Below are 18,945 nucleotides of genomic sequence, written 5' to 3'. Positions count from 1 at the left end.
AATAAATTTTCTTGTTACTGGTATCATTCCCGTATTTAATTTTTGAAAGCCAAATTCAAGCAAAATACGCGTCGGATTGTAGTACCTACTTACTTATGAAATGTAACACTGGTCACTTTCTTTCGTTTTTCTGATGTATTTTAGACACCCTTTCACAGCACAAACCGTTTTAATTAATTAAAATTCATTTCAATAAAAATACTGTTTTCTTTCAAAATGACCACAAATCTGCCAGACAAAAAAATAGTGGAAAATTTAGCGATTTTTACGATGGTGCGATTTTTTTTAGTGGATTTCTGGTGGTTTTAGAGGTCAATTCTGGTGGGGAGCTTGATACTTCGTTGGCAACACTGTGTATTACTTTTCTCTATGCTGGGTGCAGTGAAAAGAAAAGAAAGCATCACATCACATTTTCTTCTTTGCGTTTAAAATTAAACTGGTGGCCTTTCTAGTTCAAGCTTCTATGATAAATATTATATGTAGTTTTCATTCCGTAATGTTTTTTAATTTTTAAATGTTACCACATACTTATAGTAGGTTAATTTTTTGCAAGTGTTTGTACAAACTTACACAGTAATACAGGAATCTGTGATAATAATGTAAAGTGTTTTACCATACTGTTATAATTTATCAAACAAAATCTTCGAAAAAGTCTGAAGATGGCTGAATCACAAGTTGCGAATATGGTGAATGAAATATTGGTATGTAACAAAACTTTAATTTTAATTGAATAATGTAGTTTTAAGAGAATTAAATGCTATTATCATTTCTTAGAGAGTGGAGGCAGTTGAAGAGGCGTTCAGCTGTTTTTTGGTTAATAAACCAGAACAAGAAAATGAACGTTTATCAGTATATCAGAAAAAGCTCTGTGCCATCATGACTACATTGAGTGCTGACTTGCAGGAGTCTGCTATTCGTCAGTACCTCGTACTTACAGCGGTTTTAACTAACAGATACAAAATGAAACAACTGCTAAACCTTCTAGAGAATTTGGTTAACATGAACATACTTCAAGCTCGGTTTGTACCTTTGTTGTATAACTTTTTTATTCTCGCTATAATTTACAAATAAAAATGTGTCTGCAATTGTAATTTTCAGTATGCTTTGCGACTGCATTTTAACAAGTGACAAACTTGTTTATCAAAATGCTGATTACTGGATTGAATGTTTCAATTTGGTTAGAAGAATTATTGGCGGGGTTGACTACAAAGGTGTGAGAGAAATTATGAAGGTATATATTTCTTCACACACACATTGTTAAACACTTATGCTTTTTTTATTTTACATTAATAAACATATTAATTTTTTCTTTTAGGGTTGTAGAGAGAAAGCACATACTCTCCCTGTAAGACTTAATTCTAGCACTATGCCTCAACTTAAAGCTTTGTATAATGTTATTGAATATATATTTGATAGGAATGCATCTCTGCTGCCTGCATATTTTATTGTCACAGAGATTCAAAAAGATTACCCTGATAATAATCATTGGCCGCATTGGCAATTGGCCAAACTGTTGACTAGCTTTGTTGAAAGCTTTAAACCATGTGCTCAAATGGTGTCCATTATAGGTCATTCTCACATGCTGCCTGTTGTTGAATTCTCTGGCTATGCTGATCATCTTGTAAACCCTTGGAGGTTAGATCCTACCACCTTAAAATTCTCACTAAAAGGAAACTTGCCTTATGATGATGAGCTGTTGAAACCACAAATAGCACTGCTAAGACATGTGTTACAGCAACCATATTCGAGGGATATGATGTGTTCAATGTTAGGGCTCCAAAAGCAGCACAAGCAACGTTGTATAGCCCTAGAAGATCAGTTAGTAGAACTGATGATATTACCAATGGAGAAGAGTGAGCAAGAAAATGAAGATGATGAAATGTCATCTACCCACTGGTGCTGGTTGCATTTGTCTTCTCAAGTGATTTATTTGATCCTGATAGGATTTGCATCATTCCCAAATATTGTCATGGGCTTGCATAATAAGCTGATTGGTCACGACATGAAGAAAGGGCGTGATCACCTTATGTGGGTTTTGCTGCAGTTCATATCAGGAAGTATTCAACGTAATCCTTTATCCAATTTTTTGCCAATCATAAAATTATATGAGCTCTTATATCCTGAAAAAGATCCTTTGCCAGTACCAGATTGCACTAAGGCACATTGTACACATCAAATGGCTGTTGTCTGCATTTGGATGCATTTATTGAAAAAGGCAGAAACTGAACATAAAACCATGACAATGCCACAGAATTTAAAAGTGCAGTATGAGTGAGTATGAATGTTAATAATTTGTTCAGCTTTTTATTTAAATATAGTATACAAATCCTGAGATGGTTTTCATGTTTTAGATACCTGCAACATCTTATGACTTCAAACAATACACCAACACTAACTGGATCTGACTACCGCATTGCGTTATTGTGCAATGCTTATTCTACAAACCAGGAGTATTATACTAGACCAATGGGTATTATTATTGAGACTCTTTTTGGCAGCCAGAAAGCATTGTCAAATGGCAATCCTGCCACTCCATTGCCAACAATGCCTTTATCAATGTGTATTCTGGACAGTTTAACATTGCATTGCAAAATGTCATTGATTCATTCAATTGTAACGCATGTCGCGAAACTGGCCCAAAATAAGACAAATATGCCAGGGAGCAGTATGATGGCTCCAGCTTTAGTGGAAACCTACAGCCGATTACTTGTGTATACTGAAATTGAATCTTTAGGCATAAAAGGGTTTATAAGTAAGTATAATTTTTATTGGCTACTGTTTATACAAAGCCATTTAAAATATAATTTATTTATTAAACACCTAAAAATTATTAATTTGAATTGCAATCAGTTTACATTAATTACTAGCTGTAGAGGCATCCACCCCAATAATAGTTGTCAATCTGGGAGTTTGATGCTGAGTTAAGAAACTATTATATTATATGTTTTTTTTATTTAACTGTTATCTCATAGGGTTACTTCTATTTCCAGATCAGCTGTTGCCTAATGTATTTAAGTCCCACGCGTGGGGTATATTGCACAACCTACTTGACATGTTTTCATATCGAATTCATCATATCCAGCCGCACTACCGTGTGACTTTACTCTCCAACATACATTCTTTGGCTGCTTACCCGCAAGCAAATCAGACACAACTGCAATTATGGTAAGTTCTGATAAGAAAATTGCCCAGATCCAAAATTATTTCAAGACACATGGAGATCAACAAACAAACATGGAGATGTGTCCAAAAACCGGAAAATCAAATGAGGAGTCATTTGATTTTCTGGTAGAAGTAGGAATCTGACGCTAACCATCATACCAATCGCATAATTTCCAGCATTATGTGTTTTTTCAGCTTTGAAAGCACAGCACTTCGTCTGATAACTAGCCTGGGTAGCTCGGGGGTGCAACTGCAAATGTCCCGGGTGGTTTCTGAACCCAAGTCTCTAGTATCGTCTGAGAGCGAAGAGCTGAATCGAGTGTTAGTCCTAACACTGGCACGTGGAATTTACATGACTGGAGCGGGTAATCGATTTTGTGATATTTTACATTTATTAGTGCTATAATTTTTGTGTGTTGATTTTCTTGTCATTTACTCGCAGTAATAGTATTTTCAACTAGTTGCCGCAAGTTTCCTCTACTACCGAGTACAAAGTTTTATGACGGCGCCACACAATGGTAATATTGGATCCAATACACCAATGTGTAAATTTATCTTGGTCTTACGTTTACATCCAGAAACCAAATGAATTGTATTTTTTGGATGTATTGGATCCACAGATACAAACACTAAAGGGATAATAATATGTGAAAAGGAGGCGGGGCCAGTGTAGCAGCAATATGCTCAAAAGCAGAACGCGCCAGCTATGATGACAGCATGCTTGCATAATAGTCATCATCATCATCATTTCAGCCATAGGACGTCCACTGCTGAACATAGGCCTCCCCCAATGCTTTCCATGTTGATCGATTGGTAGCGGCCTGCGTCCAGCGCTTCCCTGCTACCTTTACGATGTCGTCGGTCCACCTTGTAGGTGGACGTCCCACGCTGCGTTTTCCGGTACGCGGCCTCCATAGCGGCGCCTCCGCGGCGTGCTTGCATAGTACTAAAGATTATTCGAACGTTGAGTACTGATACCGCAGTGAATAAAGAGAAAGAAAGATACATTTTTATGTGATCATTAGTTGGCATCTCTAGATCTCTATGATTAGATCCAATACTATAACTTGGAGCCTTGAACTTGTGGCGTCGGCATTATGTCAAGTATTATTTGCCCGTTTGATGCAGGCAGCGACGGGGCGGCCGTGAAGGAGCTGCTGACCACCATAATGACGAACACGCCGCACATGTGGTCGCAGCACACGCTGCAGTGCTTCCCGGCCGTGCTTGTTGAGTTCTTTTCACAGGTAAGAAGTACTCATTTTATATGCCAACTTTCCATCGTGAGAGGAAATTGTAACATGTGCTTCCACCGAGTTTCTGGCAAACTTCGTACGAATTCCCATTCTCGCTCCTCTGTTCTATTATTGTTATTTTATTAATTATTATCTACAGGGTGGAAACGATAAGTGATCTCACTCGATTATTTCTAAACTATACAAGATATCGAAAAACTAGTTGCTGATCCTAAAAGTGCTTCACGAGCTCTTTCAAACGGTACCAATAATATGTTACAGAATAAACTGGAACTATCCGAAAATTCAATCTTTCCAGCTTCCATACATTTAGTAAAGTTACATAATATTAAAAACTACGCAAGATATCGCAAAACTAGTTACTAATCCTAAAAGTGCTTCACGAGCTCTATCCAACGGTATCAACAATAGCTTACAGAATAAATTGGATCTATCCAAAAATTCAATGTTTCCATCTTCCATACATTTAGTACTATCACAGTCATGGCACTCATCTCTTGATAATATTATAGCAAGTAAAGCCTAATACTAATGTTTTCAACAAATAATTTTAAATAAGATGCAAGTTACGAGTTTATTTAACCGACTTTTTAAGTTTATTATTAAACAAAAAATAAATTACACTTCTATTATTGTGTGGCTAGCATACATTTAGTATGGAAGCTAGAAACATTGAATTTTCGAATAGTTCCAGTTTATTCTGTAACCTATTATTGGTACCGTTTGAAAGAGCGTGTGAAGCACTTTCAGGATCAGCAATCAGTTTTTAGATATCTTGTATAGTTTAGAAATAATCGAGTGAGATCACTTATCGTTTCCACCTTGTATACTATAGCATTGTTGACTGATCACAGCTTGCGCATCGTATACGTAACATAATTGTTTTTCTCTCCACCAAAACTTTTGGAAAACTTTTTCTTAGTAGACAGTAAACACTATCGTACTCCGTTTTGTCCAGATATTTTCCCGTTTACGATGAATGTTAGGTCGCGTATCCACTAGAGGTAGCTTGTCTCGAGGCAGGGCAAGTGGGGACGTTGCGTCAATCTGCGGCACGCCGCGTCCTGAGGCGAATTCGTCGTTGTGAGCCGAGCCGTATTGTGTCGCTCGATACGCGGCCTTACCTGAACACGACCAGTCGGTTGATTTTCTTGACTCTCCAAAAAGGTTAAAAAAGGACACTGCCTCGACAAATATCAGGTCCTTGAACTACTTTTTAAATCTGAAATAGAGCTTAAAACGTATCTTAGAGTCAGGTCTAGAGAATATGATGGGTTTTTGAGCATTTTAAAAAGCAATTTTTTTGGCTGCCCCCTTAACTTCAGGGTTGTGTACGGGTGCGTTGACCACAGAAAGGACAAGGACTTTCCGACTGGTCGTGTTCAGGCGAATGTATTTCTTAAACGCAATTGTGAACTTAAATGTTTTTTTACCAGTTTCTAATGAAGAATTAAGCTACCTACCTTAGACCTTAGAAATATCCCATTCTCATTACTTTTTGAACCTAGGTGATGATTATTATTCTAATTCCAGAACCCAGCTCCCAAAGAGAACAAGCAAGTGCTCAAGAAGTCAGTGGACGAGGAGTACCGCAAGTGGACGTCGATGGCCAACGACAACGACATCATCTCGCACTTCTCGGTGCCGGGCACGCCGCTCTTCCTCTGTCTGCTCTGGAAGATGATCTTCGAGACCAACAGAATCAACCCTATCGCCTTCAAGTAAGTCCTCAGTCTAATAACTTATTTACCGATGCCGAGTTAGTTATACAGGGTGTCCCGTAATGTAACGTCAAGCCGGAACTGGGTGTTGAGGCAAGTTGTGCTGGTTATCAGAAAAATATAAAAAAAATCTATGTGGCATATTTTAAAAATAATAGGCATTTAAAAAAAAATTAGAAATTCTACTCCAGATGACGGTCCTTTTGCTCTTGTTGCCACAAATCTTCACTTTTTCCAATTTTTTTTTGTTATGTAACCCTGAATAATGCTTCTCTAAATTGTTATCAAAATTACAAAACCAGCTGCTCCAGCTTGGATGAAAAAAATACATTATTCCCAAAAAAAATTTCAAAATAAAAATTTTGCCTAGTTTGAACTGACTGTACTGAAAAAAAATTGTACTACGCGAGTGTGGCAAGTGACGTCATAATTTGGCGCATTTAGTAAGGATTCCAAAATGGTACAACACTTGGTAAATTTTTGCTGTAATTGTCGACAATTTTTGTTTTTTTTGGAAATAGTCCCGTTTTTAACTTTATCTACCTTGGTTAAAAAATATTATTCTAATGTGCCCAAAATTCAAGTTTCTGTGACTGACTACCGTACAGTCAGTTACAGAAACTTTTGTCACCATGACAGTAATTAGTAGTTGACATACTGTGACAAAAGTCACCCGTGCGCGCGCGCCTTTACTGCTCTGCCTGCACTTGTACTTGGTAACAGGGATAATAAGGATATGAAGTTTTGGTTATGGATACGGTTACGGATATTAGAATAATATTATACCGGTTTCGGTTACGGTCACGGATATGAAATCATTTCAGATTATCCGAAAGTCTCGGATAATTTCGGTTACGGAATTATTAGAATTTCAAAAATGTAGGTATAATACAAATAGCAAGATGCTGCGTGAGCGTGACCCACATAGCTACTTTATGTACCAACTAAGACGACACCTATGTATGATAAAGGTAAAACAGGCTGGCATATTAGATGGTGCCAGCGAATGCCAGACAAGTTGGTAACAAATATTAAGATTTAAGGTACAATTCCAAGACGGGCCGCAGACCGCAAACTGCAACCGCAAACTGCAAAACTATGAAATCGGCAGCGCGGCATTGCAGCTGCGGCGTGTATACTGCAGATTTCATAGAGTTTTGCAGTTTGGCCTTTATCCGAAACTATCCGTAACTTTTGAATCAGTTTCGGTTACGGTTATGGACATTTTTTTATTTCGGATATCCGATAGTTTCGGTTACGGTTACGGATATCCATAACATCCCTGCTTGGTAAGATGGCCCTCTCCGTCCCGCTCATACCTTTTAAAATGGCTTCTCCACCTCACTTAAGCCAGAAACTTGAATTTTGGGCACATTAGAATAATATTTTTAACCAAGGTAGATAAAGTTAAAAACGGGACTATTTCCAAAAAAAATAAAAATTGTCGACAATTACAGCAAAAATTTACCAAGTGTTGTACCATTTTGGAATCCTTACTAAATGCGCCAAATTATGACGTCACTTGCCACACTCGCGTAGTACAATTTTTTTTCAGTACAGTCAGTTTAAACTAGGCAAAATTTTTATTTTGATATTTTTTTTGGGAATAATGTATTTTTTTCATCCAAGTTTTAGCAGCTGGTTTTGTAATTTTGATAACAATTTAGAGAAGCATTATTCAGGGTTACATAACAAAAAAAAAATTTGGAAAAAGTGAAGATTTGTGGCAACACGAGTAAAAGGACCGTCACCTGGAGTAGATTTTTTTGATTTTTTTTAAATGCCTATTATTTTTAAAATATGCCTCATATATTTTTTTTTACATTTTTCTGATAACCAGCACAACTTGCCTCAACACCCAGTTCCGGCTTGACGTTACATTACGGGACACCCTGTATATTAGTTCGAAGTCGATTATGATTTTTTTCCTGAGAAACTTGGCTCCCACTGGTCGAGTTTTTATTGGCCATCCAGGAGGTGGGAATAGTCCCGTAATTTATTTCGATTGAAATCCTAGGATTCTCGTGAGGCAGTTGTTTCAATAGCTTGTCTATCTAAATGTCGAATACTTTTTTGTCCACCTACATCAGCTTGATGTTGCGTTAAAGGTGAAATTGACATAAATTAATGTGGCATAGTAGTAATTGACATCTTCTGCTCTGCACACGTCTCGTATCGACGACTGTTGTCGGATACATGTGCCTTGAACTTTTCTGATACAAATATTTATATGAACCAATCTGTATCCACCTTATTGTGGGAAGCCACTCTTAACCCAGCAAAATATTTAGCTTACTTTTATTACCCCGCGACTTAGGAGTTGAATTTTGTAAAATCCCGTCTTAGTGAGCACCTACGTTCTAAAAGGAACCCCCATGCAAAAGAGGATTGAAATCAACACCCTGAATAATATTTACAAATTATTTTTAAAACGTCACGTATTTCCAAAGGATACTCGAGCGTATTGGCGCGCGCGCACTTTCTGCTCACCTTCGCAAGTTCTGCGACTACCTCGTGTTCGAGGTCACCAACCCGGCCGGCGGGCCGCACATCAACAAGTGCGTGGACGCCATCAACGACATCATCTGGAAGTACAACATCGTCACCATCGACCGGCTGGTGCTGTGCCTGGTGAGTCAACATAAAAAAAACTCATAAAACTTATTTATCCAAGTAGACTTTTAAAAATTATTTTTACACGTCCCAGAATTAAACCTACCGCTGCTTCAGGACAATAAATGAGCTGAGAAGAAGCAGCGCAAAAAACTTGTCACTATTGTCAACCTCTTTTTCAAAAAATATACATAGTCCTACTAATATTATAAAGCCGTTTAATTTCTGCCAACTTCAGAGTGCCACAACCCGTCTGAATATTATCGTAGGGAGTTAGACCAAGTAATCAACATCTCTGGTAAATTAAGAGAGGGCGTCCTCCTGCACTGATTCTAAAATAACCGATCGTGATGATTGAAAAAAAGTAATGTATTGTCACCATAACTACACTCGCGAGCAAAAGTATGGAATCACTTACATGAAGTTGTTTCCACGTGATCTTGTGTACTAACGAATTTGTTAGGAACAAAAAAAGTGGCACCATTTTAAAGATTAAACTTTTATCTTTAAATTGATACCAAATTCATTTAAATCACACCAGTATTTAAAAAGATATCCCGGCTGATGTGAAGAAGTAACGAAAAAGACATGTATGAACTGTTTGATATGTCGCGAGTTGCGGCCTATTTACCCCCTATAAAAGCACGCGTTTTCGGATTTTTGCTTTCACACGTTGATTCATACACATCTCCGCTTCTTTTGACACTATCTGGGATTCTACACCTTCAGAAGCAGCACAAATCGTTGCACTATTGCAAGAAGGGCTCAGCCAGCGGGCTGTCGCACGTCAGCGCCACATAAGCCAGTCCTGGGTTTCGAAACTTTTAAGACGCTTTCGGGAGACTGGTGGCTTTATCCCGAGACCAAGTTCTGAACAGCGCCGGCGCACATCGCAGAGGGAAGACCGTTTTTTCATGTCAACCTCTCTATGAAATCGTCATTTGACTGGAATCGACGTCCAGTAAGAGCTCAGAAATGTTCGTAGGATAGCTGTTAGCGAGTAGACAGTTTGTCTAAGACATAAGCAATAGAATTTAACTCCAAAAAGGCCTGCCACAGGCTCGAAACTGACGGCAGGTCACCGATAAGCACGCTTTCAATTTGCTCGTACACATCTCGATGTTAAGTCGAGCAAGCCACCCCCATAAGCCACTGTTTCAGCGAACCAGCACTGCACAAATCGCTCCTCAGGCCGCCTATAAACCCGACCTCTTCGACTGCTGCCCTGCAAACACAGTTTGCATTCATCGGAGAACAGAACTGGCCTCCATTACTCGCCTTCCCATCGAGATGTGTATGAGCAAATTGAAAGGGTGCTTATCGGTGACCTGCCGTCAGTGTCGAGCCTGTGCCAGGCCTTTTTGGAGTCAAATTCTATTGCTTATATCTTAGACGAACTGTCCACTCGCTAACAGCTATCTTACGAACATTTCTGAGCTCTTGATGGACATCGATTCCAGTCAAATGACGATTTCATAGAGAGGTTGACATAAAAAAACGGTCTTCCCTCTGCGATGTGCACCGGCGCTGTTCAGAACTTGGTCTCGGGATAAAGCCACTAGTCTCCCGAAAGCATCTTGAAACTTTCCAAACCCAGGACTGGCTTATGTGGCGCTGACGTGCGACAGCCCGCTGGCTGAGCCTTACTTGCAATAGTGCAACGATTTGTGCTGCTTCTGAAGGTGTAGAATCCCAGATAGTGTCAAAAGAAGCGGAGATGTGTATGAATCAACGTGTGAAAGCAAAAATCCGAAAACGCGTGCTTTTATAGGGGGTAAATAGGCCGCAACTCGCGACATATCAAACAGTTCATACATGTCTTTTTCGTTACTTCTTCACATCAGCCGGGATATCTTTTTAAATACTGGTGTGATTTAAATGAATTTGGTATCAATTTAAAGATAAAAGTTTAATCTTTAAAATGGTGCCACTTTTTTTGTTCCTAACAAATTCGTTAGTACACAAGTTCGCGTGGAAACAACTTCATGTAAGTGATTCCATAGTTTTGCTCGCGAGTGTAGATAACCATACATAAATAATGGATAACATTTCATCATTACACCTCAAGGATTAATTTTTTGAATATTGCTTTTTATAGGTCCTTCGCCCTAATCCTGACGGCAACGAAAGCCAAGTGTGTCTCTATATCATCCAGCTGTTGCTGCTCAAAGGATCCGAACTGAGAAATAGAGCCCAAGACTTCGTCAAAGAAAACTCACCTGAACACTGGAAGCAGAATAACTGGTATGATATACTTTTATCACAATATTTTTAAAAATAATAATAATAAATAAATATTTGGTAGCAGTTATTCGCATTACATTAGTAAAAGATATTGTTTTTAATTCGATGATCAGACAACAGCACGTTAAGATAAACACTGTGACATCGTATTGTCTTTGTTTGTAATAAGAGCGACTTTGCAACTAAGTGTATAGTCTGATGTGCTGTCATCATCATCATCATTTCAGCCATAAGTCGTCCACTGCTGAACATAGGCCTCCCCCAATGATTTCCATGTTGTTCGATTGGTAGCGGCCTGCTTCCAACGCCTTCCTGCTACCTTTATGATGTCTTCGGTTCACCTTGTGGGTGGACGTCCCACTCTGCGTTTTCCGGTACGCGCCACACCAGAACCTTGCTGCCCCATCGGCCGTCAGTTCTGCGTACTATGTGCCCTGCCCATTGCCACTTCAGCTTGCTAATCCGTCGGGCTATGTCAGCGAGTTTAGTTCGTTTACAGATATCCTCATTTCTGATTCGATCTCGTAAAGAAACACCGAGCATAGCCCTCTCCATAGCACGCTGTGCAACTTTGAGCTTCTGTATAAGGCCTATAATAGTGAGAGGCCACGTTTCCGAACCATAAGTCATCACTGGTAACACACATTGGGGGCCATTCAAGTATTACGTAAGCAGATTTCTTACCATTTTTTACCCCCCCGCCCCCCTTGTCATCAAAAGTAAGCAAAGCACTTACCCCCTCCCCCTATGCTTACGTAAACATTATAAATGTTTTTTATATTGTCATTTTTAAAATAGGAAAATTCATGAAAATATTAGGTTTAACTGATACACATAGAGTAAGGGACAAAAATATACAGGGTGTTTGGCGCATCGTGTGCCAAAATAATTTGGCGGATAGAATGGGTCATTTCCTATATTTTCAGCCCCCATAACACGTTCCATGCCAGGCGGATACTTTTATAGTAATTTTTAGTAATTTCACCAAAATACCCAAATCGCATCATTTAATTTCAATTTAAAAAAAAACTACTAGGCGTAACCTCAAAGTAAATATTTTGTGAAGTTTTTACCTGCTTTGAACTTATTGTATAGTAAAAAAAAAGGTTCAAAATTCAAAATTTGAATATCAGTCCGAGTAGAGTCAATGCACTAATTTAAGGAATTTGTGAAGTTGTTGTTATTATTTAAACAAGATTAGTATACCGTTTGAATGGGGATAGACTAGAGAAGTTTTGATAAAATCCGAAGATCGCTATCTCTTTTAATGTTTTTATTATAGCCATGTAAACTTAATTGTTCAGTCAAAGCTGAATTAAAAAAAAACTAGATGATATTTGCCAGTAAATTTAGATTTGATGCAACCCTACATCAATGCACGTCAAAACAAAATATTTACTTTGAGGCTACGCCTAGTAGTTTTTTTAAATCGAAATTAAATGACGCGATTTAGGTATTTTGGTGAAATTACTAAAAAAATTCGTATAAAAGTAGCCGCCTGGCATGGAACGTGTTATGGGGGCTGAAAATATAGGAAATGACCCATTCTATCCGCCAAATATTTTTGGCACACGATGCGCCAAACACCCTGTATAATCAGAAATAAAGAACATAACAAACATAATTGCATCAATTATGCATCAACATAAACACAAATGATAACTTTCAATGCTTACAATACGTTTAGTATCCAAACAAAACAGGCGCGCGGGAGGCCGGCCTCGCGTATAATAATATGCGGACTACGACTCTCAAACTTCAATGGGCAGTGTCGGCACGAGAGTTAATTATTAGACAAGTGAATAGCGCACGGTAATTTCCCTAATGTGCGGTAATTCCCCTAATCAGTTCTCAAAGCGAGTGCCTACGCATATGTATTATTTGCGGGAATCCCCGAAAAAACGTAAATAATTTACGATGACGTAATCATCATCTAGACCCCCCCTACCCCCCATGTCATCCAAAATAAGCAAAACAGATACCCCCCACCCCCCCTTGGTGCTTACGTAATACTTGAACGGCCCCTTGGTTGTAGACTTTAGATGTGCTGTCGCTGTTCGTTAATTAGACAATGCATATTATGCTAATGACGTCTTATATGCGCAGGTACGACAAACATCTTGCATTCCATAGAAAGTATCCAGAAAAGTTTGCACCAGAGGAAGCAAACAGCACATATGGTGGACCCATACCTGTCTACCTAAGCAATGTGTGCCTAAGGTTTATCCCAGTGCTAGATATCGTAGTGCACCGACACCTGGAAATCCCACAGGTCAGCAAAAACCTAGAACAACTGCTGGAACACCTTGGCTATCTATACAAGTTCCATGGTAAGTGTATTTTTGATTGGGTTTATTTTTTCGAGTGATTATTTATTTACTAATGTTGCGCCAGTTAGATTTTTTCTTATCGTTACAACAGGATAGTTGCAAGGTAAAAATAGACAAATAATACGCTCTTTCACATAATATTAGATACATTCACAAACATTTTACTCACGCACACGCAGAATAACAGTGTGCAAGAAACCCCTAAGTTATTTTTATGCGTAACTATAATTTCATTAAAATAATATTAGCTTTTTTGAATCCCTAGACACCTTTCGTAGATATTTTGAAAGTTAATGCAAATCAATGTAGAATCCCGTTTTTATCTTAAGTTCCGTAAATAACAATTTTGTATCCTAGTGACAAAAAAAATATTTTAAATAAGCATACAATATAACACATTCCTGGATTAGATGTATCCCCGAAACTACATGTTCTATCCTCGCCAATCAGACGTTAGAATTTGACTAGTAGACTAGCAAAACCTAAAAGCAACCCTAAAATGTTACTGTTTAGGTTTAAGTTATAAAAAAACCGACTGTAATTTTACAGACAGACCAGTCACGTTCCTATACAACACCTTGCATTACTACGAGACTAAACTTCGGGACAAGCCGATGTTAAAGAGGAAGCTAGTCACGGCAGTGTTGGGTTCCTTGAAGGAGGTCCGGCCGGCCGGCTGGGCCACCACCGAGGCCTTCCAGACGTACCTGGGCAAGACTGACGTGGAGGCCACGGCCTGGGCGCCTGACCTTAACTATTACTTGAGTCTGGTCAACCGAATGGTGGACAGTATCCTTTTTAAAACTTGCTCATTGTTTGTTTCTTTTTTGGTATAGTATCTTAACTTTATTTAAAACAAAACAGTCTTACACAGATATATCAACTGTTTTCATTTGATGCAGAGTTCGTATATTAAAAGTGCCACACTACGTGTAGCAAATGCTACATGGCAACTTTAAGTACTTGCATTATTTTTTTGGTCCATCGTTTTTTCTCTGTTTACTTAATCCGAACTATTTATGATTTTCTATGACTTGACTTGGTAATTGTTTTGACTAAAATGATTATTTGTTTGACAAGTTTATCTTTTAAAAGTTTTAGTGTACATTTTAGAACAAATAATTTCCTGATTGTTTACTCAGCGATGACAGGCAATTCTCATTTCCCAACTACCGACTGGCGGTTTAACGAGTACCCGAATCCGTCGGCGCATGCGCTGTACGTGACGTGTGTGGAGCTCATGTCACTGCCTCTCGCGCCTAACTTTGTGGGAAACAGCCTCTTAGACGTCATCACCAAAGGATTCGTCGTAATTCCTCCCACAAAAATCCAGCTGTGGATCAACGCAATCGGCCTCATCATGGCCGCCCTTCCAGACCCGTATTGGACAGTCTTGCATGACCGTATACTCGAGTTGACTACACAAAATGACATGGTCGAGTGGCCATTCCCCCACACGCCGTTCCAATTGTTCAATCTGACGACGACCAACGACGCCATGTTAGAGAACAGATACAGTTTGACGCTAGCGCTTGCTCACGCCATTTGGTACCATGCGGGAGCAGGGCAAATCATGCAAGTTCCACAGTGAGTATCTTATTTTTGTATGAAACTAATAGGTTTTTTTTTAACCATAACCGAGCAGCTCTTGGCCTTGCTCAGCTGAGTGAAAGTGATGATCAGACGGAAAGTGGAAGTGAGCTTAACTCAGAGTCATCAACCACAGAGGAACTAGCTTTCTTATTTTCAATTGAAAAATAACAATTCTTATAACGTTGTTGTTGGAGAGAGAGGGGACTGCTAGGGATAGTAGTTAAGTGTTTCAACCGTGTCTTCCAGGTTCGTGAAAGAGAAGCTATCCCCTGAGATCCGCACGGAGGTGCAGCTATTATTCCTGTGCCACCTGGTGGGCCCGTTCCTGCAGCGGTTCAACTCGGACTTGTCGCGGGCTGTCATGGACATCACAGTGGCGCTGTATGAACTGCTCGCGCAAATCGACAAGGCGCAGCCGCATCTGCAGTACATCGACCCGATATGCGATCTGCTGTATCCTTTTTAATATCGACAAATGACAGACGCCAAACGGTGTAAGCATTATGTGTGCTACTGTTAGACTGTTGATTTTAATAGTTGCTCGATATAATTGATCACTAGGTTACTTTAGTGCTCCAACACAAGCATGTTCATAAAGTCTGACAGGTTTGTTGAGTCAACAAACACGACGTGAAGGTGATTGCAGGCGGAATCGAGTTAATGGAGATACGAATACATATTTATGTCTTGCACTAAATACGTAGCTCGCAATGCTTGTGTATTGCTATTTCATTGAATCTTCCTTTTATCGCGTAAACATTCATTGATACTTAGGTACCGGTAGCCGCGTAATTTCCTGACCAAAAACCAGTTATCACATAAAATACATGTTCGTCGGCGACACACTGAAGAACGAAGTCGAAAGCGTGATCCGCAAGCTGCGGCCGGCGCTTCAGATGCGTCTGCGCTTCATCACGCACCTCAACGTGGAGCAGATCAACACGGCCTAGCACAGCGACTACTACAGCTACACGCCGTCCAGCTCGAGCTCCAGCTCCGAGTGACTGTGCAGCTGTAGTCTGCCCCTTACTGACACATCACTATCCATTGAGACTAACGCCCGTATTCACAAACATTACTATGAGGTCTCACAGTGCGCGTGGACGCACAGGATGGCACATGAACCAATCACAAAGCTTTATTCAACGCTGTGCGTTCGATTTCCTGCTTCAATTAAGCAAGCATCGTTTGTGAATACGGATTTAAGTCACGTCTGTAGAACACCGCCCACGCTTCAGATGCGTCTGCGCTTTATCACGCACCTCAAAGTGAATCAGATCAAGAGTATCAACACGTCACGGAACTGAAACATAAGGCGCATGGAGTGGGTTGGTCTTTGCTTTATCTTGTCTATTAGCTGGTCAGCACCGAACCATTATTTCGTGAAAGTATAAAACAATGCACGGCCAGAATTGATCGGCTCCACAGTTTCAAAGTCGACGCGCAAAGGACTAAGGCTATTATTGACATAGGTTGTGATCTGCCTCACATACAAAAAACTAATACTGTATCTAAAACAATGGAGAAGTTTCCAATTTTTTTCTAGAAAAAGAACACTTTGACATTAGAGTGTCATTCTCGACAATGCGTCAGGGGTGGTAAGCATTGCAAAACTTGAACAGGTGGCGTGGCGTCACGGCACCGCCTATGTTTGAGTTGCATGCGAAAATATGTAGGTAATTTAAATAATTAATTTCTCAGCCATTTCTTGATGGATTAAAAAAATAACTTCACCAGCTTTTTAGTTTTGATCTATATTTTAAGCCTATTCAGTGAAACATTATGTTTTCAACATCACGAAACTTCTCCAAATAGATATTCAATCATATTGTAACTACGTGACAAAATCAAGCAATACAGAAGTGTATACTCAAGTAATAGGAATATCGTATAATTAATTTGTACTTCTACAAATGTTACTAAAATATCTACTACCTGCTATAACTGTTTAGTATTATCCTTCTTGGTGTTTGACCTCTGAAGAGTATATTTACCTAATGTAGTAACGATTCTGTATTTACATAAAGTATTTAATTTACTATTTTTCACCTAAAGGTACAACAACATATTAAGCCATTTTGTATTGAGGGTTCGTACCCGATAGCTTAAGCTTGTTATGGTATTTATTATTTAAAAAGTCGAGAATCCCGACTAAAAAAGTAATACATAAATAAGGTCTTCTTTATTGCTCAAAATATTGAAGTCCATGTTTCGTATAAAGGATACCCCAAATTATTTGAGACGTATTTACCAAATAAAGAAATAACGTCGTTCATTCGTTTTGTGTACAACAACCAGTCGGGGTACATTTAAACGAATAAGGAGCAAATAATAAAAGCTACAATATGGACTAATTAGGTACTAAAGAAACAACAAATAATATAGTTAATTTCAAAAAAGATAGTTAACTTCATAGTTAATTTTATTGTGATTATGCATGACACTGTTCTCAGTATTTCAGTACTGCGATAAATCTACCGGACAATTTGATGTTGATTAGGCTAGCCTTCCCCTAACCTTTTGACGATAGACAAGCTTCCAACCGAGTACCAAATATTATGGTTTCTTTGAGTGGAAAGCTTGGACTTTTTATATTTAAGTTCTTTATTGCAGTTAGGTAGGAGAATGACTTTTTTCTTCTCCTTCTGCCTTGAAATTTTTAGCTTGCCTTGAAATATCTTATTTCACGTTGGTTTAAACTAGGTCGAAAAGATTCTTATAGCATAGTTTTACCGACTTCGTCACATGAAAATGTCTGTTAATGTTTAACCGAAACTACATCAGGTGGAAAAAATATATTTATTGTAATTAAATTAAAATGAATAATAATGTAAATATTTTGGAATTGATTTTGTTAGTTCATTAGCAAGAGTTTCATGTGTAGTTAAGATGCTTACATTATAAGCTCATAAGACTCAAGATATACATCAGTTATAAAGAAAAATTTTAGGGTAAGTAGTATTCTTACAAATATCAGAAAGCAATGCAATAAATGTAAATCACAAATTTATTATAGCGTATACTAATTTAGTAAGATGACTGGTTTATCATTAGGAATGTATCTACATAAATAATATTTTTTATCAAAGTTCCCTTGAGGACGAAAGTTCCACAATGCGATGAAAGCAATAGAAGAGCCTCTAGAATTATACTATATATTTAAGTAATATAAGATAGAAAATATATATCATTATAACTTGGACCTCATATTTTTACTAAAACTGATGAATATCTATATCGTTGTATGTCTTAAGTTGTACATTTTTACACGCTTGTAAGGCTCGTCGTTTTAACAGATCTGTAGCTCTACTAATGTTGTATGATAAGAATGTTTAAATTATTGTAATAATAAGCAATTTCGATAAGGTTGAGTGTAGTTGACAAGAATTGGAAAATAAAAATAATAACATGGCAATACTATTTTGAATGCAAGAATACAATGAATAGTCTGATTCTGAATGATAATTTAAAACGTGAGTAATTTGTGAATGGTTTTGCACACGGTTGCGCAGCCCCGTGGCTATTTACATAGGTAGAGTTTTGTGTACCGACACGGCACCATATTATAGGAAACCGAGTCGCCGTCCAGTGGAAGCAACTGGACACAAAAAGCGTCTACGTTTGTGTAGAGAGTGGTGGATTTCATGTTGATTATAATATAAAAAAATATATTCACCAGTGGCTTGTATACCACAAAAATTGTCTAATTTTATAGCTTTAATTGGCTAAGGTAATGCTCGGCGCGGAAGTCACAATGCGGACCGTCCATATAACACTGAAATGAATGAAGTACAGCAATAGCACTAGACTACATATTTTTGTTGCAACATAGCCTGTATTTCAACGATATCAAGATCTCACTGGGACATTCGAGATTGGGATAGTAGAATGCAATAAATGAGATTCAAAGTGATGGTATTATTAATCGCTAAATAGTATTATTGTATCAAAACAGTATGATTTAATGTTAATTATGTGTGTGATAACATTATTAATAAGATTTAGAACCAAATATATGTACACTCG

General features: G+C 38.3%; 1 protein-coding gene across 2 annotated transcripts; it reads left to right on the top strand.

Moving 5' to 3' along the window:
- The first annotated feature begins 356 nt into the window (after positions 1 to 356).
- On the top strand, positions 357 to 17,849 carry MED23 (mediator complex subunit 23). Of its 2 annotated transcripts, none has more exons than XM_028313083.1 (16): positions 357 to 701; positions 775 to 1,019; positions 1,099 to 1,231; positions 1,316 to 2,271; positions 2,352 to 2,752; positions 2,991 to 3,165; positions 3,358 to 3,527; positions 4,291 to 4,409; positions 5,952 to 6,139; positions 8,590 to 8,770; positions 10,851 to 10,996; positions 13,103 to 13,326; positions 13,876 to 14,115; positions 14,478 to 14,913; positions 15,166 to 15,372; positions 15,731 to 17,849. In XM_028313083.1, the coding sequence occupies exons 1-16, from the start codon at positions 660 to 662 to the stop codon at positions 15,867 to 15,869; spliced, it is 4,002 nt and encodes a 1,333-aa protein (XP_028168884.1). In that variant the 5' UTR covers positions 357 to 659; the 3' UTR covers positions 15,870 to 17,849. The 2 variants fall into 2 exon arrangements, with proteins under 2 accessions (XP_028168884.1, XP_028168883.1); XM_028313082.1 differs by having other exon boundaries at positions 660 to 701; positions 14,469 to 14,913.
- The last annotated feature ends 1,096 nt before the right edge of the window (positions 17,850 to 18,945 follow it).

The sequence above is a fragment of the Ostrinia furnacalis genome, unplaced genomic scaffold (assembly GCF_004193835.3).
Source record: "Ostrinia furnacalis isolate ACB-3 unplaced genomic scaffold, ASM419383v2 OfSCF4153, whole genome shotgun sequence".
Classification (NCBI taxonomy): Eukaryota; Metazoa; Arthropoda; class Insecta; order Lepidoptera; family Crambidae; genus Ostrinia; species Ostrinia furnacalis.
Note: the sequence above shows the minus strand (reverse complement) of the source record. Positions and strands in the feature narration are given on the sequence as shown.

Excerpts from the sequence above, each read along its gene's own strand:
- MED23 (XM_028313082.1), top strand. The coding sequence starts at position 660 with ATGGCTGAATCACAAGTTGCGAATATGGTGAATGAAATATTG. Across the intron at positions 1,232-1,315 it reads GTGTGAGAGAAATTATGAAG|GGTTGTAGAGAGAAAGCACA; the intron begins GTATATATTTCT and ends TTTTTCTTTTAG. Across the intron at positions 10,997-13,102 it reads CACTGGAAGCAGAATAACTG|GTACGACAAACATCTTGCAT; the intron begins GTATGATATACT and ends TTATATGCGCAG.